A 21,812-nucleotide genomic window follows, 5' to 3' on the forward strand; every position below is an offset into this window, starting at 1 on the left:
TCCAGCAGGTTCATATTTATCAGCAGAGACACACAGGACTGTCTATATACATTACTGTAGTAACATGACAGAATCTAAAAACAATACAAACATACACTAAACAAATTCACTTCATTATCTAATGAATGAACACAATTAGTAAGAGGCTCTCTATATTCAAAGGTCTGCATGTGACTCCAGTGGGCCAGATTTACTAAACAGATCAAATTGGCGTGAGAGAGCAAAACCATAAAAATGCGGATGTGAATGGAAAGTTCTGCATGTGATCTACTGGCAATGCACACATAAAGAACACAGGTGCAGCTGGTTCATTTCCATAATGAGCAACACAATCTATTAAGAACAAATGGTGTCTGGTTTAAGATGTACTTTTTATGGCGGGAAACAATGGCGTAAATACAAGTAAATTGACTAGTGCAGACCTTAGTAAATCACCTTGCATGATTCATTTAAATACTCTCTTCCCATAAATTTTGCGTCTGAAATGGAAACTCCTACAAATATATGTGAAAAAAGGTAAGTCTCGACACCTTTTCAGTGCAAATTTTTCACTGCGTGTCTTTAGTAAATCCTGACAGTAGTTTTTAATGCCAAAAGAGGGTTTGTGCTGGCGCAAGCTATTAGTAAATCTGGCCCAAAATATGCATATATCATTATATTCACATGAAAAATCTGCAGTTATACAGTAATCCACCTCCTTTACTATTTTTGGGTATTTGATTTCTAGAAAGTTGGCAGCCCTTAAATTTGTAGTAAGAGATTTCTGAGAAAACTGTTGTGAGTGGATTGGACTGAGCAGCACAACACACTTGTAGCCAATCAGTAGTAGGGGGCGTGTCCACTCATGATGGGGAGAAGAGAGAGTGAGCAAATCAGTAGTAGGGGGCATGTCCATTAATGATGGGGGAGGAGAGAGGGTGAGCAAGAGGAAGATTTGAAGAAAGACTGTAGAAAAAGATAAGGCTGAGAGACATTACAAAAGCTCAGAGGAATATCACTGGAAAATGAATCAAATTAAAATATTCCAGCTGAGCCCCTGGCGTAAGTTTTTTAAGGCGACCGTTATTTTAGAATATATCACCTTATTATTTCCATGGCGACACGTCATGGTTGTCAAGTGATACACCGCAGCCACAATAGTGCTGTATGAAAGATGTATCGCTTCTATTTCGTTTTTTTTTTTTTTTTTTTATATATTCACAAACTGACCAACTATACCATGAACTATCTGATATTCTGATTCTCAAATAAGTGAATGTATTTTGTTATTTTAAAAACGTTATAATAATCCTATTAGCTGATCTATAATGTGCGATGAGTGCCGCCATGTTAGTTTGTGCCACAATTCAGAGAATCGGATCTGTCAGATTTACAACACGTAAATTCAGCAGTTTCTCCCGAAATACATGAAAGTAAGGGGCAGATGAACTCGGAGAAGAATAGAGTAAATATATAGTTACCTATACAATGTGTATCTGATATGAATGAAACGTGTCCGCTAATTATAATAGAAAGGATCATAATATCCGCTTCCACAGACATCAGTGTCTTTTTTTACAAGCTACACATATATTGTTTTGCTAGTACTTGTGTATATTGTCTGAAACCTAAAATAAAACATTATGTTGCTGAAAACACGGAATAGTTGTGATATATGTCAAGCGCTGAGCGTGTCCGTCTCTGGCTCAGCTCCAGCCAAAGTGCGAAAGCACATTTAATTTAACAGTTGATCACGTTCAATACACGTTGATACACTGAAGGTTCTAATCATGATCTGGTGTGATCGTACGCTTCAGGGACCAGCCAAGACTGATCACACTGGTGTGAATGTATGCATCAAAGGGTAAATATTAGAAAAGCTTTCCAGCGCTGGAGAGACCTAAAAGAAGGCCTGAAAACATACAGAGAGATTGTGTTGTTTCTGCTCCGTATGTGAGTAACAGAAGATATGAGGTTGTTGGAATGTTTCCGATATTTCCTAATGTTTCCTGACAGCTCACACAGACACAGCAGATAGCGGCAGCTCAACTAACTACACTGCTCACTACAGGAATATTATTATGACTCAGCTTTCATAATAAAAGTCCCTGTTGATTGAGCCAATAAAGGTTATTATTATTATTATATAAAAGATGATATTTTGAATAATGTCGGTAACCAGACAATTGATAATAGCCACTGACTTCCATAGTAGGAAAAAAAAATGGCTATCAACAACTGTCTAGTTACCGACATTCTTCAAAATATCTTCTTTTGTGCTCAACAAAAGAAACTTGTTATGATTACTTGCATTCCCCTGATCTTGTAAGGACTTATGTGGCGGATTCGCTATTTACATGATGGAATTTGATAGTGGAAAGACTGAACGCGTCTCAAAAGAGGAAACGGATCTGCTCATGCACGAGGTTAAAGCAGCAAGCAGACCATCAACGGGACAAGCCGGATTCCACCATATCTTTATGTACACAATATTAATCTTTTACACTGTAATTCTTTTATTTTTAATATTTGGCATGTTTGTGCATTGTGGACCTGCCTATAGGCTCATATTACTAACACGCTCTTTAAATAACAAAAAAAAAATTGTGCCATTGACTCTAAACCAGGTTTCAGTTGGTCCATGGCACTGTCTATTTATGTTGCCTCAAAATAGCAACGTGTCAAAAATGCGCCTGAACACACTTCGTTTTCAGACCAGCACACCCATGAGCGCACAGATGGGCACAAATGCATTTGCTATTTTAACAACGTGGTGCAGGACGTGAAAATGATCACTGTGTTGGGCTGAAACTAGCAAAAAACAGTTGGGCTAAAATACGGCAGATGTGTGATAGGGCCCTTGCTTATACTCTTGCATATACATGTTCATTTGTTGTTCTTTCTTGTCATTCGTTAGTCATCTTTGCTTTCATGTTGCAAAACATTATGATAAAAAGACATCCACTCTTGCATTGTTTGTTTGTGCATTTTGGCGGCGGGGCAATGAAGGGAAGGGTGTGTTTGTTTGGGTTGATTTCAACAGTGTTTCTCTGAAATCGCTTACTGCACCTTTAAATAGAATCGCAGTTTGATCAGTGTCTCATGGCGACTCCTGCATACACCACATCTTCCTCCTCTTGAACTCTCTGAAAGAAAACACACATTCACATCACAGATGTAGCTATCAAGAACATTACTGACCATTTATCAGACAGACAAAAAAAAAAAAAAAAAAACACACCTGAAATAGTTAACCATGGGTCAATCTTCACATTTCACGTGTCAAACTACTCAAAATTTCCCCAGGGTTAACAATTAATGTGTATTCATAAACTGCCATTTTGCACTCCCTTACAAAAAAGAAGTTTAAGTGCACTATAAGTATACTTATTTTAAACTAAAAATCAGAAAGAATACTTGAGTCTAATTTTCATTTACTCACCCTCATTTTGTTCTAAACCTGTATGAGTTTCTTTCTTCTGTTGACCACGAAATACTTCAAACTTAGCATTTTTAAATCTTACCTTAAAACAAATTTTTTAGGGTAGCTTTTAATTGAATATTTGTATACATTTTTCATTGTGCATTATTTTATATGGGGTCTTTTTGTCGTTTCATTTGTTTCTGTAAAGTGCTTTGAGATGTACAGTTAAAGGCGCTATAGATAAATGTTAGAGAGAGTTTTGGACTGTAAGGTTCTGATTAGTTAATGGATAGCCTTTAATACAATAAAGGTTATTATTATTATTATTATTATTATTATTATTATTATATAAAAGATGATATTTTGAATAATGTCGGTAACCAGACCGTTGATAATAGCCACTGACTTCCATAGTAGGAAAATCATGGCTATCAACAACTGACATTCTTCAAAATATCTTCTTTTGTGTTCAACAAAAGACAGAAACTTGTTATGATTCCTGTCTTGTGTTCCCCTGATCTTTTGAGGACTTTGACGATGTTTTTCGCCATGTTTAGTGTTCCCAGGTATGTCTTGTTTTGCAATTACCCCTTGTGTAATTAAACCCCAGTGTGTCTTGTGTATCTTGTATAGTCTTGTCTATGATGGCTGTCTGTTTGGTGAGCTCATTCTTTTTCCTCTTCTCAAGTCTCCGTGTTGGATTTGATTATGTTTATTCTGCCAAAAAACTCACTGCATATGGATCCAACTCTCCAGAACACCCAGTGTTACAAAACTCATACAGGTTTGGAAAAACTTAAGGGTGAGTAAATGATGAAAACATTCAAGTGTGAACTATCACTTTAATTTCAGTTAATCATGCAGCCCCACACCACATTGTTTCACAATGTACAGGTTTGGCACCGCAATGCAGGGTTAACAGCACAAAAGCAGTGCTAACCCTCCAGAGTAGGGTTTCATAACCTTAGGTAAAAAACTGTGATAAACCTGTTTCTAAATAAGTGTGAAACGTTCTTTTACCCCGGGTTAAGAGCTGGGTTTAGAACAACAATAACCTGAGATTAAGAGCAGTGTGAAAAGCCATAATTAGTGTTTCTGATTTGATGTGTTGCTGATGTGTGTTATAGGTCATTACCCAGACACATAAGCACACATATCTGAACTCATACACACATACACACATTTAGATCCGACTCACTGCTGAAATAATAAACACACACCATAAATAAAAAATAAATAAATAATCTTACCGATTTCAGTGCTTTTCTTTTGTAGAATGTTGGATCAGCGTATGTTATTTCTTCACCACTCTGAACTGTTTCAACAATAATGACAAATGTGTAAAAACAACAACAATAGAGGGTGTGCAATGACGTCACTTTCCCACCGGAATACGGCCCTCCTCATCCGGACTTAGTGGCCAAAGAGCTGCTGCATGACTGTATATATATAAAATGGGAAACCGCGAGTAAAACAAATGATTATCAGTTTAAACTAAAGGTTGGACTCAATTTAGTGTTCCTAACAACTTTTAATTGATGAGTTGTCCATACAGTATATAACAATACAATATATAGGGTGTGATTTTACAGCTAAATTCAGCATATTGACACAAAATGATAACTGCAAATCCACCTTTTGCTGCCTGGGGTCCAGTGGTTTATATGAATTGCAGCGATCCTTTTGCTTCTCTGTTCTGTAGCTTTTGGCAATCTGTAAATATATATCTCAGATTTCTTGTCAAATATAGTTGTACAGTCAATCGCCAAGCTCTTTCCCGTTTTAGATGCGTTTCGTGTGTTTTCGCAGCATTCACGCCTAAAAACCAATGAAAATTAAACCAAAACACTCAGTCTTTTTGCCACTCAGTGGCCATAACCAGAATCACTCCGGGTGACGGTGACGACACGCGCATACACTCTATACGCTGAATAATAGATGTCAATGTTGTGCTTTCTCTGCAACACAGTTTTTCATTATTTTAATATTATATTACGGGGCTATTGAATGCTCGATTCTGATTGGTTAATGAACATTCTAAGGTGTGCAATTTCAGTAATTACACAACTTAAGTTTTCATTACAGTTCATCACTGAGTATGAGGTCTTTTCAGGACAAAAAAGGGCATTTCCAAATTTAGGGGAGTTTTTAAACCTCTTTTCCTGATTTACTAAAATCAAGTGGCTGATTCCCATAGAAACACGCAATAGCCCGCCAATGAATGTAATGAATGTAAGCAGATTGCGGGCTTCTTTTCAACTGAAGAAAGAAAGACATAAACATCTTGGATGACATGGGGGTAAGTAAATTATCAGTAAATTTTAATTCTTAAGTGAACTAATCCTTTAAAGTGCAAAAATAATATATAAATAGTAAACTATAAGTATGATGTTATGGTCACTTAAAGAAAACTTACAAGTATACTTGAAATATAAAACTACTAAACTAGTAGTTTACTGAGTATACTTCAAAGTGTACTTTCATAAACTAAAACAAAAGTAAAACAAGTACTAAAATAGTAAACTACTCGTTCACTTGTGGTTCAGATGCAGTACAAATGAGAAACGTAGTTGTGAACTAGTTGTGCACTCAAAGTGTACTACTGTTATAAACATATTCTATTATATACTAAAAAGTAGGCCAATTTAGTCCCAATCAGTATTGAAATAGTACACTTACAAGTTTACTACTAGTACACTGATACTATATAAAGTATACTTAAAAATATACTTGAACATTACACAAGTATACTTCTTTTTCATAAGGGTAGCAACCAATTTAGTTATAAAAAGCTCCAAACTATCTATTTTCACTCAGGATCTAACGTTAACTATTATTAGCTAACATTTGCTGAATCTGTTTTTCACTTGATTTGTTTTAGTTTTGTCATCAAGTTATGGCTACAGTTCCCTGTTTTATGGAAATCTTAAAGGGATGCAGCATTAATTGTTATTTCTTGTTTGCTATTGATCTCAACATAACACATTGTTTTCTCATGATCTAGACAGTTCAGATAACAAGAAATAAATAATAATGATGCACCTCTTAGGGCTTCTGTACTTTTTTGATTGGATGGTTAAAAATGCCTATCCTGGTTTGAAAACGCCACAAAATTGGGAAACGCCCCCTTTTGTTTAGTAGAGTCCTATACTTGATATCACGCCAAATGATGAATAAGAAATTACTCAAACACAAGAGCGTTTTAACAACAAAAACCTGACAAACATCTTAAAATAAAACATCTAGTCAATGTCTTGAGGTGTGTTAATTAATTATAGTGTTATTGAATTATTGGGGGTGGAATGCACACCTGAAGTCCACTTCGTGTCATGACCGCATTACCACCAGAGCGTTTTTTTTCTACTCATTCAGTGCCCCATAGTCAAATATTCCTTGCTTTAAAACATGTATTTTTACAGATATCTCAGCAGTTAGAGGTATCAGGTTATACTTGCCATTTTGGTCTTTTTTCCTGCAGATGCAGAAGATCCCAACAGCAACAATCAACAAAGATCCAACAGCAGCAGCAGAGATCAACACTATCAGAGAGACTGGAGGATGTGCTGGGATGATAAAGAGAGACATCAATTTAGGTGACTATGCAGCCTATATAAACACAAATATCACCACTGTGGTACCTGCACACGTGTTACAGAGTTGAGTGATGTTGGGATGTGTGGTCTGGTTGCTGACAGGATTGTTGATCACACATCTGTAAGTGTTGTTATCCTGATATTCCACCTCCAGAGGTAGAGAGAGACTGATGCTGAGATCACACACACTGATGCTGGACAATATTCCTGCGTACCAGGAGAGAGTCGCATCACACACATTCAACACCGATGAACACACCAATGAACATGATGATGATGATGATGATGATGATGATGATGATGAACAGTCTCTGCTGATGACAGGAACAGGCAGATGAGCTGGAAAACAAGAGAATAAATGAGGGTGAATGAAGATATTCCAGTAGATGAGGAAAAAACATTGAGAGAAACCAAGACTGATCAAAAGTAAAGCCTTTTTAAAACAATCAGATATCGGAAAACTAGGCCTACTTATTTAGCAAGCAGAGACACTGTCACCAAAGAGCTTGATATGAATTATGAGACCTGTTATGTGAATAAAATAAGGTACATATCAGAGGTGGAAAGTAACGAATTACATTACTCGGCTCACCCCACTGTAATTTAATAGTTTTTTGTGTTGCTATACTTTAATTACATATACTGTAATTTTACTTTTACTTAAGTATGTTTCGTTTTAAGTATTATAATTCGCTACATTTCAAATCATAGCTATTCGTTACTGAGTAAAAAAAAAAATCGGTGTGAATGAGATGCGCCGTTTCGTCAACTACATACTCAAGTAGGCTACACGACACGCTCATGGTGTTTTCAGCGTCTCACAAACAAAAAGAGGACATGAATACATGAACATTTCCAGAGCTGCTCTGAGAGAACGCATAATGAGCATTTAAATCATTTTATTTGAGAAAAAACATTGTCAAATACACTCTGAAACAGGTCTTCACTACAACCCGTCAAAATAAAAGTTTGGTTTAATTATGAAATTATGACAGAAATATATCAGGCTACTATAATATATTTCTATTATAAATATTAATGCTGACAATGTACTTTTCAAAATAATAATAACAATAACAACATTTATTTAAACATATTATTTATTTTAAATGTTGTCTATTGTTAAATTGACTAAATCTCTGTTTTGCAGCACTTTGCCAAAAAATAAAAGGATAAAAGTTAAAATTTTCATTTGATTACCACTGTTTTTGATAATATATTTATTTGTATTAAATCATAAAAAGAAAAATGAATTTTCTGAATAAAATACATTTCATAGGAGTAGGACTCTATTATACTCAAACAATTCAATAAATTAATGATAAAATAAGTTGTTAATCTTATTCATAATCAATTATTGAATTTAGTTGATTAGATGTATTATTGACATTTTAATAAACAAAACAAACGGATGGTTTCAAGTTTGTTATAATAAAGCATTTGCTAAACCAAAAATCCTGTTTTCATTCATTTAACTGTCATTCTAACTGATAATAATAACCATAGTTGTAAAATACTGTTTATTTATTTAATATATACGTGATGTCGTGAAACCGTGATATTTTATCGGGCTGTTATTATACCGTGATAATCTCATACATTACAACCCTACACGGGAGAGTCCCCCCACCACACTCCTGCTGTTAAAAAAGTAACTCAGTAACTTTTACTCTGAGTACATTTTAAATGAGCTACTTTTTACTTTTACTTTAGTAGATTTTTAGACCGGTAATTTTATTTATCCTTAAGTAAAATCTCATTGAAGTAGTACTTTTACTTGAGTATATTTTATTACTCTTTCCTCCTCTGGAAAATATCATAGAATATTTTTTATGCTTCACTTCCATTCAAGGTGTAATTGTTAAAATTCTATGGGGAAAAAATTCTAATTAGCTATTTATGTGTATGCACAAATGCTAGCTATGTAATTAGCCTTAGCAAGAAGGAGTCGGCAATGTTGTTCCAGGTTAAAAAATGATTAATATGCTTCCTTTCTTAAAATCTAGTTCTCTACTCACCATAGACGGTAAGATTGAATGTGTTGAGCGGCGTCTCTGATCTGGTGCTGGTGACTGTATAAAGTCCAGAGTCTGTGGTTCTGGTGTTCATGATGGTCAGAGATCCAGTCTTCTCATCCAGCTTCAGTCTGTCTCTGATTCTCTCATCAGGAAACTCTCTCTTATTGTTCTGTCTGTTGATTTTAGCTATGAGACTGTTGTTGTGTCCAAAACTCCACATTATCAGATCATCTGTCTGTATTTCAGTTTCACCAGAGTTTAGAGAGACAGATTCTCCCTCAGTCACTGACACTGACTTCACTTCATCAACACCAAACACTCCTGAACAACAAACAGACATGTTAACTCAGAATTTGGAGATTTACTAGATTGAGGTTTTTTTTTTTTTTTTTTTTTTTTGACATTTTGAAACTATTTTAAAATGTACAACTCTTTACTTCACTAACTTCAATATAGCTATATTGCAATAGTGCAATGAATTAAACCATCATTGGCAGAGAAAAATGACAAAGTGAAGCCATGAAAATACTTACCACTCAGACTCCACAAGCACAAACAGAAGAATATAAACATGTCAAATATTTGTTTTGCCATTTTGCTGATGGGTTTCGAATAACAACGGCTCCTACTTTTGAAAAGGGTAGGTCCTAATAAAACAGAAATGTTAAGATAAACATTTGACCGTTAATCGATCGATGAGCTAAAGTGGACAGTGCTGCCGGCCTGTCGTGAAGTGGTTTGGTGAAACTCTGAGTGTGATAAACTCCTCTGCAGGGCTTCAGATTCAGACACTGTATGACTTCTCGCAGATGGTTTACATCGCATCGCTGCAAAAGCTTGGCTCACAGACTAGTGTTGCCAACTAAAAGTTGCTAAAAAATGTTGCTAGATTACGTCACACGTCAATTAGCATATTCATGACGTCATCACGTTGTACTTGCGTTCTGCCTGCCTAATGTGTTTTCTCCTATGGTTTTCTCTCTAAATTAATATAATATAATATAATATAATATAATATAATATAATATAATATAATATAATATAGACGAATGTCAAATAAAGATGTTCTCATATCCTTTTTTTTTTTTTTTTCAGACAATAGAATGAGTAGCCTAACTTAACTATGATGTGAATGACTAAATTTGTATGGGCCTATGTGGAAAATTATCTGAATTGAGAGAATTCGGGAACTGGAACTAAAGCTCTGTGATAGTGAGTATTGCAAGTAATAAGCACAAGAAAAGAAAATAAATTAACATGGTCAAACTAAATTTTTTATAAATAAAACAAAAGAAAAGCAGATAAGTGATGGGCTACGACGCTACGTGAAAAAACACTGCTCATTCACGTCTGTCAGCAGCAGCCGTGCGCTCGCAGTGCCATACTGCGAACAAGGTAGACGCAGCTAGACTAGAGAGTGACGGCAGGAAGAAAGCAAACCTCGCTCTCGCAGGACTGTAGGCCTAGGCTCGCTTATTTGAAAAAATGTCGCTAAAGGGGTCTGAAAAAAAGTCGCTAAAAATAGCAACAAAGGCGCTAAGTTGGCAACACTGCACAGCGACAGTTACAACTCCTTTTATCCATTTTTAAGAAGTAGCGCGAGCGCTTGGAGTAGGCTACAGAAAGGGCATTTTCGGTCTAATTAGGCCTATCATATTTTTACAATTATAATTGTGATTTTATTAACTCAATTCAACTGATTCTATTCAGATCTGATATAAGAGGTGGTGAGTTGTGCTCGTTAACATCTAAGTCAGTGGTAGCATGCCGTCTCACACACACCTAGACTCCAGGAAAATGGACAGATGGATGTTTTGTTAAAGGGATACTCCACTTTAAAATGAAAATTCTGTCATCATATACTCATGTTGTTTCAGCAGAAGAAAGAAATTTATACAGGTTTGAAACAACATGAGGGTGAGTATATGATGACAGAATTTTCATTTTAAAGTGGAATATCCCTTTAACAAAAAGAAGAAAATAGAACTTTCTAAATACATGATTTAAACAGTGTAAACAGTATTATAAAGAGGACATTTAACTCTATGCCAGTGGTTCTTAATCATGGCCTGAGTCAGGCCGGCTTGACCCATAGGCTATATGTGACCCTGGACCACAAAACCAGTCACAAGGGTCAAATTTTTTTAAATTAAGATTTATATATAATCTGAAAGTGGAATACATAAGCTTTCCATTGATGTATGGTTTGTTAGGATCGGACCATATTTGGCTGAGATACAACTATTTGATTTCCATTTATGTTCACAATTTTGCTGCATTCACTCAGAAAAATATATATTTTATATATTTACGGTAGGAAATGTACAAAATATCTTCATGGAACATGATCTTTACTTAATACCCTAATGATTTTTGGCATAAAAGGAAAATCAATAATTTTGACCCATACAATGTATTGTTGTCTATTGCCACAAATATACCCATGCGACTTGTGACTGGTTTCGTGGCCTTACATTTATGGCCTATGGCAGTGGTCGGAAACAGGCAGATTATTTTGATAGCGGCTAGTTCTGAAATAGATCTGTCATGACAGCAACAGTTACTCCCAATCACTTCGTCTTTAGTGATGTTGACTTCAAAATAAAAGTAGGCTACAAGAACATTTTTGCAGCAATGTTTTATTTTGAGATGAATTGACAGCTTTTCATTTGAAAAGTTCTGAAAGACATTCAAAAGATTCACGCTTCTTACAATAATACAAAAAAAAATCTATTATAGGCCTACTTATATCTGATTAATAACAGTTTATATTGTAAGGCATGTTTGTTGAAAAGCTGCTTTAGAATGATTTGTATTGTGAAAAGTGTTATACAAACAAAACTGATGTGGAAAATTAAAACTAAAAGATTTTGAACAATTTATTTAATACTTTCTTAAATGATTTTTCTTTAATATAATGTTTACAGTCATTCAAGAACATCTCCACTTTCCTGAGTATCTGATTAATCAGAGTTTGATGGTGACATTTCCTCTCTCTTCTTCTGTTGAAGACTTCTGGATCTGAATTCATAAACCAGAATGGCAACAGTAGCCACGCCCACCAGAGCAGAGAGAGCCAATCGGATCACAGCTTCAGTAAAACCACAACAGTGGATACTGGCGTCTGAAAAAAGAACTGAGAAATGCTAAAATATAAATATGGTTAATTTAGTTTGTGTATATATATATATATATATATATATATATATATACATACATACATACACACACACACACTGTGCGCACACACATGCACACATATATATATATATAGTACCATTGATGTACCTGAACATGGCTGACAGAGTTGAGTGTTGTTGAGATGTAGAGTCTGGTTGCTGATGGGATTGTTCACCACACAACTATACGAGTCATCCAGACACTCCAGATGTAGAGAGAGATCAGACAGGCTCCTGAGATCAGACACACTCACGCTGGAGAATACACTGTTCCCTTTGTACCAGGAGAGAGTCACACGACTCACATTCACAACTGAACACACCAATGAACAAGATGATGATGATGATGAAGTATTATTTTGTAAAGAGTTACTGCTGATGACAGGAACAGGCAAAGGAGCTGGAAAACAGAGAACAAATATAATTCACAATAGAGTGCTGTGAAATATGTCAATTCATTGATATTTAAAATTGAATTAATGTAATTAAAGTAGCAGAGAAACAAATGTTATAAAATGTCGAATAAGTATTTAATTTGTTTTTATATTGATTTTATTCTCTACTCACCATAGACGTTAAGATTGAATGTGTTGAGCGGCGTCTCTGATCTGGTGCTGGTGACTGTATAAAGTCCAGAGTCTGTGGTTCTGGTGTTTGTGATGGTCAGAGATCCAGTCTTCTCATCCAGCTTCAGTCTGTCTCTGATTCTCTCATCAGGAAACTCTCTCTTATTGTTCTGTCTGTTGATTTTAGCTATGAGACTGTTGTTGTGTCCAAAACTCCACATTATCAGTTCATCTGTCTGTATTTCAGTATCAGAGTTTAGAGTGACAGATTCTCCCTCAGTCACTGACACTGACTTCACTTCATCCACACCAAACACTCCTGAACAACAAACAGACATGTTAACAGACATGTTGAGTCAGAATTTTTGTCATTGTCATTTCTAATTTATCATTGAAAATTCAATGCATATATCAAGAATGTGCAATGCATTTAAAATAAAATTTGATGTCCCAGGAAGAGCAAAAATGACAACAACAACAAACAAAAAAACAAAAGATATTGGAGTAGGCTAGCCTATATTAGTCTGATAAAACAAAAATGAATAACGGAACGGAAGTAATAATAGAATGGTGTGTATGTGGACAAATTATAATATAAAAATAAGTAAAGTGAAGCCATGAAAATACTTACCAATCAGACTCCATAAGCACAAACAGAGGAATATAATCATGTTAAATATTTTCTTTGGCCTTTCGCAGAACGATTTCAAACAACAACAAAGGCTATGTTTAAACCTATTTTTTACAGTCTATGGTTTAAACACAACAAAATGCAAAACACAACATAAATGTCATAATAAACGTTGAACGTTTTGTAATAAAACGACAAAGAGCTGAAGGAGACGGAGCAGACCTGTGTTTAGGGTTAGTTGGTCTGTTGAAAGGTGTGAAAGAGTCAGTGTGAAATAAATACCCTCTACGTTAGGAAATCACTTGCTGACGACAGAGCTTAATGCTTATTGGTTCAAACAATTGAGCTCTGTTCTGTTCTGCTCCAAAGCGTGGATATATATTATATGATTTTCGTTTCACTAAACAGGTAGAGAACAGTGACTTAAATCTTGTTTTTATTCATTTATTTTTTACCTCGTCTTTTATTTTCATTTTCATATTCTGTATTAGCCTACTGTAATTCCTAGGGATGGCTGACGCGAAACTGACTTTCCGAAGCTTTTCAAGATTCCGAAGCGCAGATGTTTCTAAAAACTGATCCGAAGCGTGATTCAAAACACCCATGTCACGTGACTACGGCTAAATGAAGCTTCGGAGTGTTTCACAAGTGTTTCGACAGGTGGCATGGTCCGCCGAATCAGCGTTTGATTGACAGGGTCGGGAATATGGCGAGCGGATAATGCCTTTTCTAAGTCTACCCTGAAGAAGGCGAAGGAGCAGTACCCTTCCGTCGCCGTCAGTCCGTGTCTATTTTTGAATGGGATTGATAGAGACGTCAGACGACAGACCGGCGGCGACGTCACGGCGGCGTCACAGTAGTAACGTATACCTTACGGCGACGTGGCGACGGCGTACGTGAGAAATGTATAAAAAATCATAACGTCTATGGTATGGCGCTCGCTTTGTGTCATTTCTTTCCTAACCAAGCTTAAAGACGTGTTAACGTGCGTGTGGAGAACGTCTACACGTCTGCACGTCTGCCCGTCTGCACGTCTGCCCGTCTTAACGTCTGCACGTCTGCACGTCTTAACGTCTGCACGTCTGAAGCAAAATGTGCCTTGGCTAATTTAAAAATAGCGCACGTACTTTTATGCAGCTACTTGTATGACGGATTAATAAATGACTAACTTACTAGCTGTATTTTTCTATGTACATTTCTGAAATGCATTTTCTGTAAAGCTGTTTTGAAACAATATTGTGAAAAGCGCTAGGCTACAGCTAAATTTGAATTGAATAGACTTGTCTTATTTGAGACACTGTTCGAACAGTGTGGGCTAGAAGACTTGATCATTTAGCTATTAAAGCTATTATTAAATTAGATGAAGTAATTTTCAGCAGAGAAAATCACATTAATAGCTATTTAACATAGGCCTAGCTTTTAACATCCTCGAAGAATATTAAGAAAATACTATTTAGGTTTGGATACATAAAAAAACGAGGGAATATGAAATAGGCTATAGGCTACAATAATAATAATAATAAAGCTCTATAGTGGATGCATTACTTAATTATATTCTTAAATTCTATGTTATAAAAAAATCGTTGTATGAACTTCTAGCAAGCTCATTTAAACCTAGTTGTAAATGCCGAAATGAATGGAGGCTAAATAAATATTAAACTACTAAATATCAATATAAAATTGCCGGTAGATGGCGCCAAGACCCTGTTCTATTGAGATTACTGGTTGATGTTCAACTTATTCTTTCAAAAATACAAATATATATTTTAACACCCACACAACTACTCCTTTTAGACAATTGTTCTGCTGTGGCGCTGTTTGGAACTGTATTTTCATTGACTTTTGTGTGAAATGCCAGTCATTAATATATTGTTTATTTACAGGCATTCTGGTTTTCTAAAAAATGCTCATTACAGAAACATTCAAACAAATATTTACAAATTTGTGTTTTACTTGGTATTTTTTGATATTCTTGGCATGTTGGCAATTCATTTTCATTATATATATATATATAGGCTATATTTCATTATATTTCTGTTACTCAGATGTGAAACATTATGTGAATTTAAAGTGGCTGCGTTATAAATAGAAATATGGGTATAGCCTAATGTATGTGCTGTTGTTGGTTCCCATGACATGCTACATTTTAACATTTTAATGACAGTGTCTTGGCTATAAATTTTGCATTTCACTATGAAGGGGAATGTAAAGCATTAAATCAACCAGGTCTCTGAAATAGCTCAGAGGTGCATGAAGCTTCATTTGACAAGCATATATAGACAGCACAACTCCATGTCACACATTTAGATAATGGAAGAACAACACAGAAACAAACAGGGTCAACAGTCTGGAAGAAGAGGAGTAATGATGTGTGGTGGAAGAAGGGTACGGAGGCAAAACAGTGGAAGAGGTCAAGATTGTGGACATGTTTCTAATGAAATAAGGACACTATTGCAGACAATGTTATCAATCATGACCTTACAATGACTGAGGGTCAAAAGGTAAAGCCGAATGTTGAGAGAACAACAGTGTCTTCAATCATTCAAACGTTTGTACACAGAACAGGTGTGTAATCAGACATTATTTTCAGTACTGAAATACTGTAATACGTACTCCACTTGCATTTTACATACAGTAGGCTAATACAGTAAATATACTTTATAGAGAATGTGTGTGTGTGTGTGTGTGTGTGTGTACCAGAGTTTCCGCTAGAAAACAAGTGACCGGCAGAGGTTTCGTTTTCCGGACATTTTTATGATATGCTGGTCAAAGATCGCCTCTTAATTAGTAAAGTTGAGGAAAACTGGAGGCAGGCTATGTAACTTAAAAAATTACATAATCAGGCCGAATGCAACATGTTTATTAGCCTAACTTTCAAATAGACGAAAAAAAAAACATTTTCTACTATGGTTCGTTTCTTCATTCGGATCTATTTGCGATCCATTCCATTCTAAACAAACAACGCAGTTTATATGCTTCGTCCTTGTTTCATTATTCATTAAGATAATAATTAATAAATGCACGTATAATTATCAGCGAAACTTGATCAAGGTTGCAGATATGTTTTGCTATGCATGCACAAACAAATGCCTTTCAACTTATGTGTGCAAAATTCAGAATAAAATGAATGTGCAGCAATTTGTACAAATAAGTCTAGGTATACTATAAGTGCTGTAGCCATTAAGCTCATTTAGTTTAATATTTGTTAAAATATTATAATGTTATTTTTTTTTATATTGATTATGAAAAGTGAACAGCACAAGTAAGATAGGATGCGCAATATCGAGAGACATGGAGCGGGTCAGACATGATTTTGACCACTTAATTAAGTTTTGTTTTGTAGAAAGACTTTTCTGAAGTGAATTTCGTTTTGTATAAATTGTATCTTAATTTTAATAATTTTTTATTAACCAATTTACAACCAATTGCCTGGATTATAGCAGACGATATAGGCGTAATCATGCAGGCGCCCGCGCAGTCACTTGCATTGCTCCTGAACTGGAGCGCATCTCATCCTAATTTAAGAAACTCAGCATAGGCCTCACAGACATGAAATATATCTTAAGAAAGCTTGAAATGTCTTTTTAACAATTTAAAACGAAAAGAAATAGGCTACTCTCTGATTATGTAATCATGTGCATTTCTCTCTATAGGCGCGTTCACTACGGAGATGGCGATCGTCAACTTCATCTTTACAGCTGTTGTTGCTGTTAATAAACTAAAAATAATAGGCCTATAATTTTATTAAACAATAAATTAAATGAAATTGTAATTGTATTAAAAAAGCAACAAAAAAAATCCTGTTTAAGGTTTTTTTTTTTTTTTAAACCAATGCTAATTACGCATTAAATTCAGGTTGGCTACTGAGTCGCTGTCCTCAGTGCCCAGAAAAGCGCTGAAACGGAGATGAAGGGGAAACCGTTCTTATTTATTTTTTGGCTTATTTTAACTGGCCCATCCAGTTTTCTGGAGGCCCACCTAATCAAAATCCTGGCGCCGCTAGTGCTTCAGCGGTCTGATATCAAGAAATAACAGACCGCATTCCACATTGGAATTCAACCAAGCCATGTAATAATGTTTAATCATTTTAAAACGGTAGAGCGTGTTCCTTTATAACATAGCCAAAGGTCGGTGTATTTTTGCTTTATACATTTTAGGCTTATTCTCAAATTCAGATTGTGTTGGGGGGCGGGATTATTAGGCAATTTTAATCGGACAATTTGACCGGAGAGATTTAATTTTGTCGGACATTTCAACGGAATTACAACGGAAACCCTGATGTGTACATATGTATGTCATTGTGATATAAAGAATATAAATATAAATCGTAGCCATATAGTTTAAATCTGAAAATACTGCACACAAAATACTGAGCATATTGTATAACATGTAGGCTACTTCATTAACTGCAAAATTGTTAAGTGAATGCTTTTTACTGTAATTCTTATTTATGTAACAAACTTTATTTCCCAGGATTTAAAGACTTAGTGTAGCATTTATGATTATTGTGTGTGCTTAAGAGCAGAGTAAAGGTATGGGTATTTCATGTGCTAGACAGGAATAGGACCAGCATGCAGACAATACCATAGAATAAAGCAGTCATACTCTGACTATTTAAGTCTATTATTCTGTTATTAAAAAATGCTACAAATGACATTACAAACTCTTCGTTTTTACATAAAAATCTATATATAAAAAAAATAATTCAGTCATACATTTCACTTAATATTTATCTTGTGGAATAACTTCCAAAGATGCATGCAGAACCCCCATACAATACAAATCTGTAAGACATTTAAAGCACTGAAAATATTTTACAAAAGCAAATGTATACTATATCAAACATAGCTCCTTTCAGAAATTGTTAATGCATTGAGCCCTTAATGTACAGGAATAAATGACCCAAGACTTACTGAAACTTCCTACAAGTATATCAAGGAGTGGACATGGCTAATGAGCAGATGAGTGTCCCTCTGCTGCCACCTACTGACTTTAGTGCTCATTTACTGCCATTTTTGTTTTAAGTGTTTGTTTTTCCTGCAGGTGAAAACAAGATGCATCCGTTTAAGCCTTTTACTTTATTTATCAGGGCTGTCAATTGTTTTGCCTGAGTTGGGTGATATATTTGTATGCTCTTAACATAGTAGCAAAAAAATTTGCAGTATGACTAGGCTACATTTAATAGAGTGCTGGCTTTATAAAAACTGTAGTGTAGCTCTATTAAATAGTATATTTATGTTAAACTATTTTAAATTGAATGATTAATGACCTGTTCAGAATAAGTATAGCAGTAACCAGCAATCAGAAGTATGATAATCAATTTTAGTTTAAAATCCAATACGTTTTAAAGTGGTTTCAGATGGTTAATTAATAGCCTACTAAATGCAGCATCTATGAATGAACTTGAGGCATGCAGGGCTTTAACAAATCTTAAACAAACAAATATATGACCCACTTTTTCTGAATTTTACTAGCCCATTTTATTTGTCTCTCATCGTATACATGACAATATACTTTTATCTATCATTGGGATACAAAATGCATACTTAACAGACATTCAGGATTATATAAATAAATAAATCCAATGTAGTAAACTGCCAAAATAAGATTATCTATAATGTCTATAACAGTAAATGTATGAGAAAATAAGGAAAATAAGGCGGGCAGACGTGCAGACGTTAAGACGTGCAGACGGGCAGACGTTAAGACGGGCAGACGTGCAGACGGGCAGACGTTAAGACGGGCAGACGTGCAGACGGGCAGACGTTAAAACGGGCAGACGTAATCCACACGTTAAATTCTAACGTGACGCCGCCGTCACGTCTGTAAAGATCAACAGCTACACGTTATTGACGTGTCTACGTGACGTGATATTTGCGTGTACGTCTCCATATAAAACAAATGGAGACGTACACGCACGTATACACGTGTGTTATCTGTCGTGCTTGTCAGTCTCGTCGCCGAATGGAACATTTCGAGCGCCATATTTGCAACATGCACTCGTCTCAATGAACGTGACGTCTGCGTCTGCCGAACGTGACGTCTGCGTCTGCCGAACGTCTCGTCTGCGTCTGCCACATCACTCGTTCGTGTGCCGAACGTGACGTCTGCGTCTGCCTAACGTCTCGTCTGCGTCTGCCACATCACTCGTTCGTGTGCCGAACGTCTCGTCTGCGTCTGCCATAGTCTGCTGCAAGGGCGGTTTCCAGCACATTCCACACACTCATTCTTTATTATTTTTTCCCACTGATCTTCAGTTGTATTTTATTAGCAATTAAGTGATTTTACCTTGCCTATGTATAGCTTTTATTCCAAATAGTAAATATGAATTTACACAAATGTTCATGTTAAAATATTTGTTTACCATTGTCAACATATCCACAGATAGCCAACTTATCAAGAAATCATAAAAAGCATGTATGTAGCCTACTATTAACCACTAGGAGTCTCTTGACCAACACAAAATAACGTAGTTGTAAACATTTGGGCTGATTTAACTCATTTATAGTTAGGTATAAACGCAAATAATAATAATAATTATCATTAATATCAGGCTAGTCTAGGCTACATATTTAGAAGACGCTTTTATCCTAAAAAGGGAACAAAGCAATTCGTCAAATGTCAGTCATAATATAAGATTATCACATATAAAGTACACAAGATTTTGACGCATTTCCAAGTGTTTAATTAGTAAATGAACGGAAAAAAACCCCATTAAATTAATATGCTAACCATATATTTCTGCATTGCTTGTTCCTACACGAAAAGGACTGTTTTAAAGGTGACAATCCTTTATACGTGAAGATTATACTGTATCTTGAAGATTGTTGTATTGTATCTTCTGTTATAAAGATGAAGATTGACATTTCGTTAATTAAAAATAATAAGCATATAATATTGTAAAAAAAAAAAGAAGTTATGTTCTGTTATGCGTTTTGACTACTTTTTGTATTTTGTATACCCTAATTTTATCTCTAGGTAATGAAGTTTTTATTGCACTTATATTGTAAGATTCTCTGATGTTATTTCGTTGTTATTTATAACAATGACAAAAAATAAAGAACAAACAATATTTAGAAGACGCTTTTATCGAAAAAAGGAACAAAGCAATTCGTCATATGTCAGTCATAATATAGGTTAGACAATAATAATACAGGGTTTTATTTGATTATCACAAATAAACACAAGATTTTGACGCATATCCAATGGTTTGTTTGGAGTGGAGCGCGCACTGCGTGGCACGGAGGCGCGGGCGCGAACACTTGTATTTTCCTATCAACAGTGGAAACAACTTAAAATGCTCATAATGTATGGTCATATAGAAAATAATAATACATAATTCGCAACTACTTTTATTTGAGTAAACTCACAATAACAAGAAAACGTTTTGATTTCGTAATAGAAAACAATCAGGCGCGCTTTCATGATCTCCGTGAACTGGAGCGCGTCTCAAAAATGAACTGAAACAAAATAAAGCTTGAAATGTCCAATTTTAAACGAACAAATTCGAATCGAAAGCAAATACTGTCTGATAATCCGCATGAACGGTGCATTTCTATCTAAAGGCGCATCCGCTTTACAGCGGAGATGGAGATGTTTGCAGCCGACACTGATTTAGAAAATACTAGTTTATTAATAAAAACAATTAAAATGCCTCGCTATTTTTTCAGACACATTTATTATCATTAGCCTATAAACCACCTATAAATCAGCTCTCTGTATGGTTCCAGAGATGGCTCTTCTCATTCAGCACTGCGGGAAAATATTTTGGCCTTAGAAAACCAGTAAAATCTTTTAAAAAATCCATATTAATTTGTGAATATTTTAAATGTTTAATAAAGGGGCAAAACGTCATGAACAAAAAGTCAAATAATAGTTTACAAACTATAAAAAAAAAAAAAAGGTTTACAGTCGGGTTTTTTTCACACAGGTGACTTATATATAAAAATAGTAGCCTATTTTTCAATTCTATTCTTCTATTTAAAGGATCTACAGAAACGCGATCGAATTGTCTGTTTTCTAGTCTACCAAAGTGCTGTAGCCTAGGCCTTTTAAAACTATAAAAAATTAAAAACACAATAACAACCCCAACAATAAGCTATAAAAATGCAATAGCCTATATCAATTTTGTTTCTTCATATTTCTATCTTTGTGGGGGCATTTGGCCCTCAAAATGTGGGTTAAACAACACACACACACACACACACACACACACACACACACACACACACACACATAATATCCTATATATAAATCACAGACGCAGACGTCACGTTATAAGACAGACGCAAGTGTCACGTTCATTGAGACGAGTGCATGTTGCACAGTCATATTAAAGAACCGATCGCAACCGCTGGCACACTGCACTGAGCCATGTTGAGTAGAGTGTTAAATACGTGTTAAATACGTGTTAGAGAAAAAA

General features: G+C 35.3%; 2 protein-coding genes across 2 annotated transcripts in view; both read right to left on the minus strand.

The window, feature by feature from the left end:
* The window catches only part of LOC311085753 (uncharacterized protein), a 40,870-nt gene extending 31,228 nt beyond the window's left edge, over nucleotides 1-9,642 (minus strand). Inside the window, exons 1-2 of the mRNA XM_084118373.1 lie at nucleotides 9,548-9,642; nucleotides 9,015-9,335 (exon numbers count right to left, since the gene is read on the minus strand). Coding sequence (XP_083974499.1) covers nucleotides 9,015-9,335; nucleotides 9,548-9,608 — 382 coding nt within the window. The 5' untranslated portion in view covers nucleotides 9,609-9,642. The remainder of the gene's footprint in view (nucleotides 1-9,014; nucleotides 9,336-9,547) is intronic.
* LOC311085782 (elastase-1-like) overlaps nucleotides 1-21,812 on the minus strand; it is a 200,576-nt gene that overhangs the window by 57,243 nt on the left and 121,521 nt on the right. The window lies entirely within an intron of this gene.

The sequence above is a fragment of the Abramis brama genome, assembly GCF_963993115.1.
Source record: "Abramis brama genome assembly, chromosome: 6".
Classification (NCBI taxonomy): Eukaryota; Metazoa; Chordata; class Actinopteri; order Cypriniformes; family Leuciscidae; genus Abramis; species Abramis brama.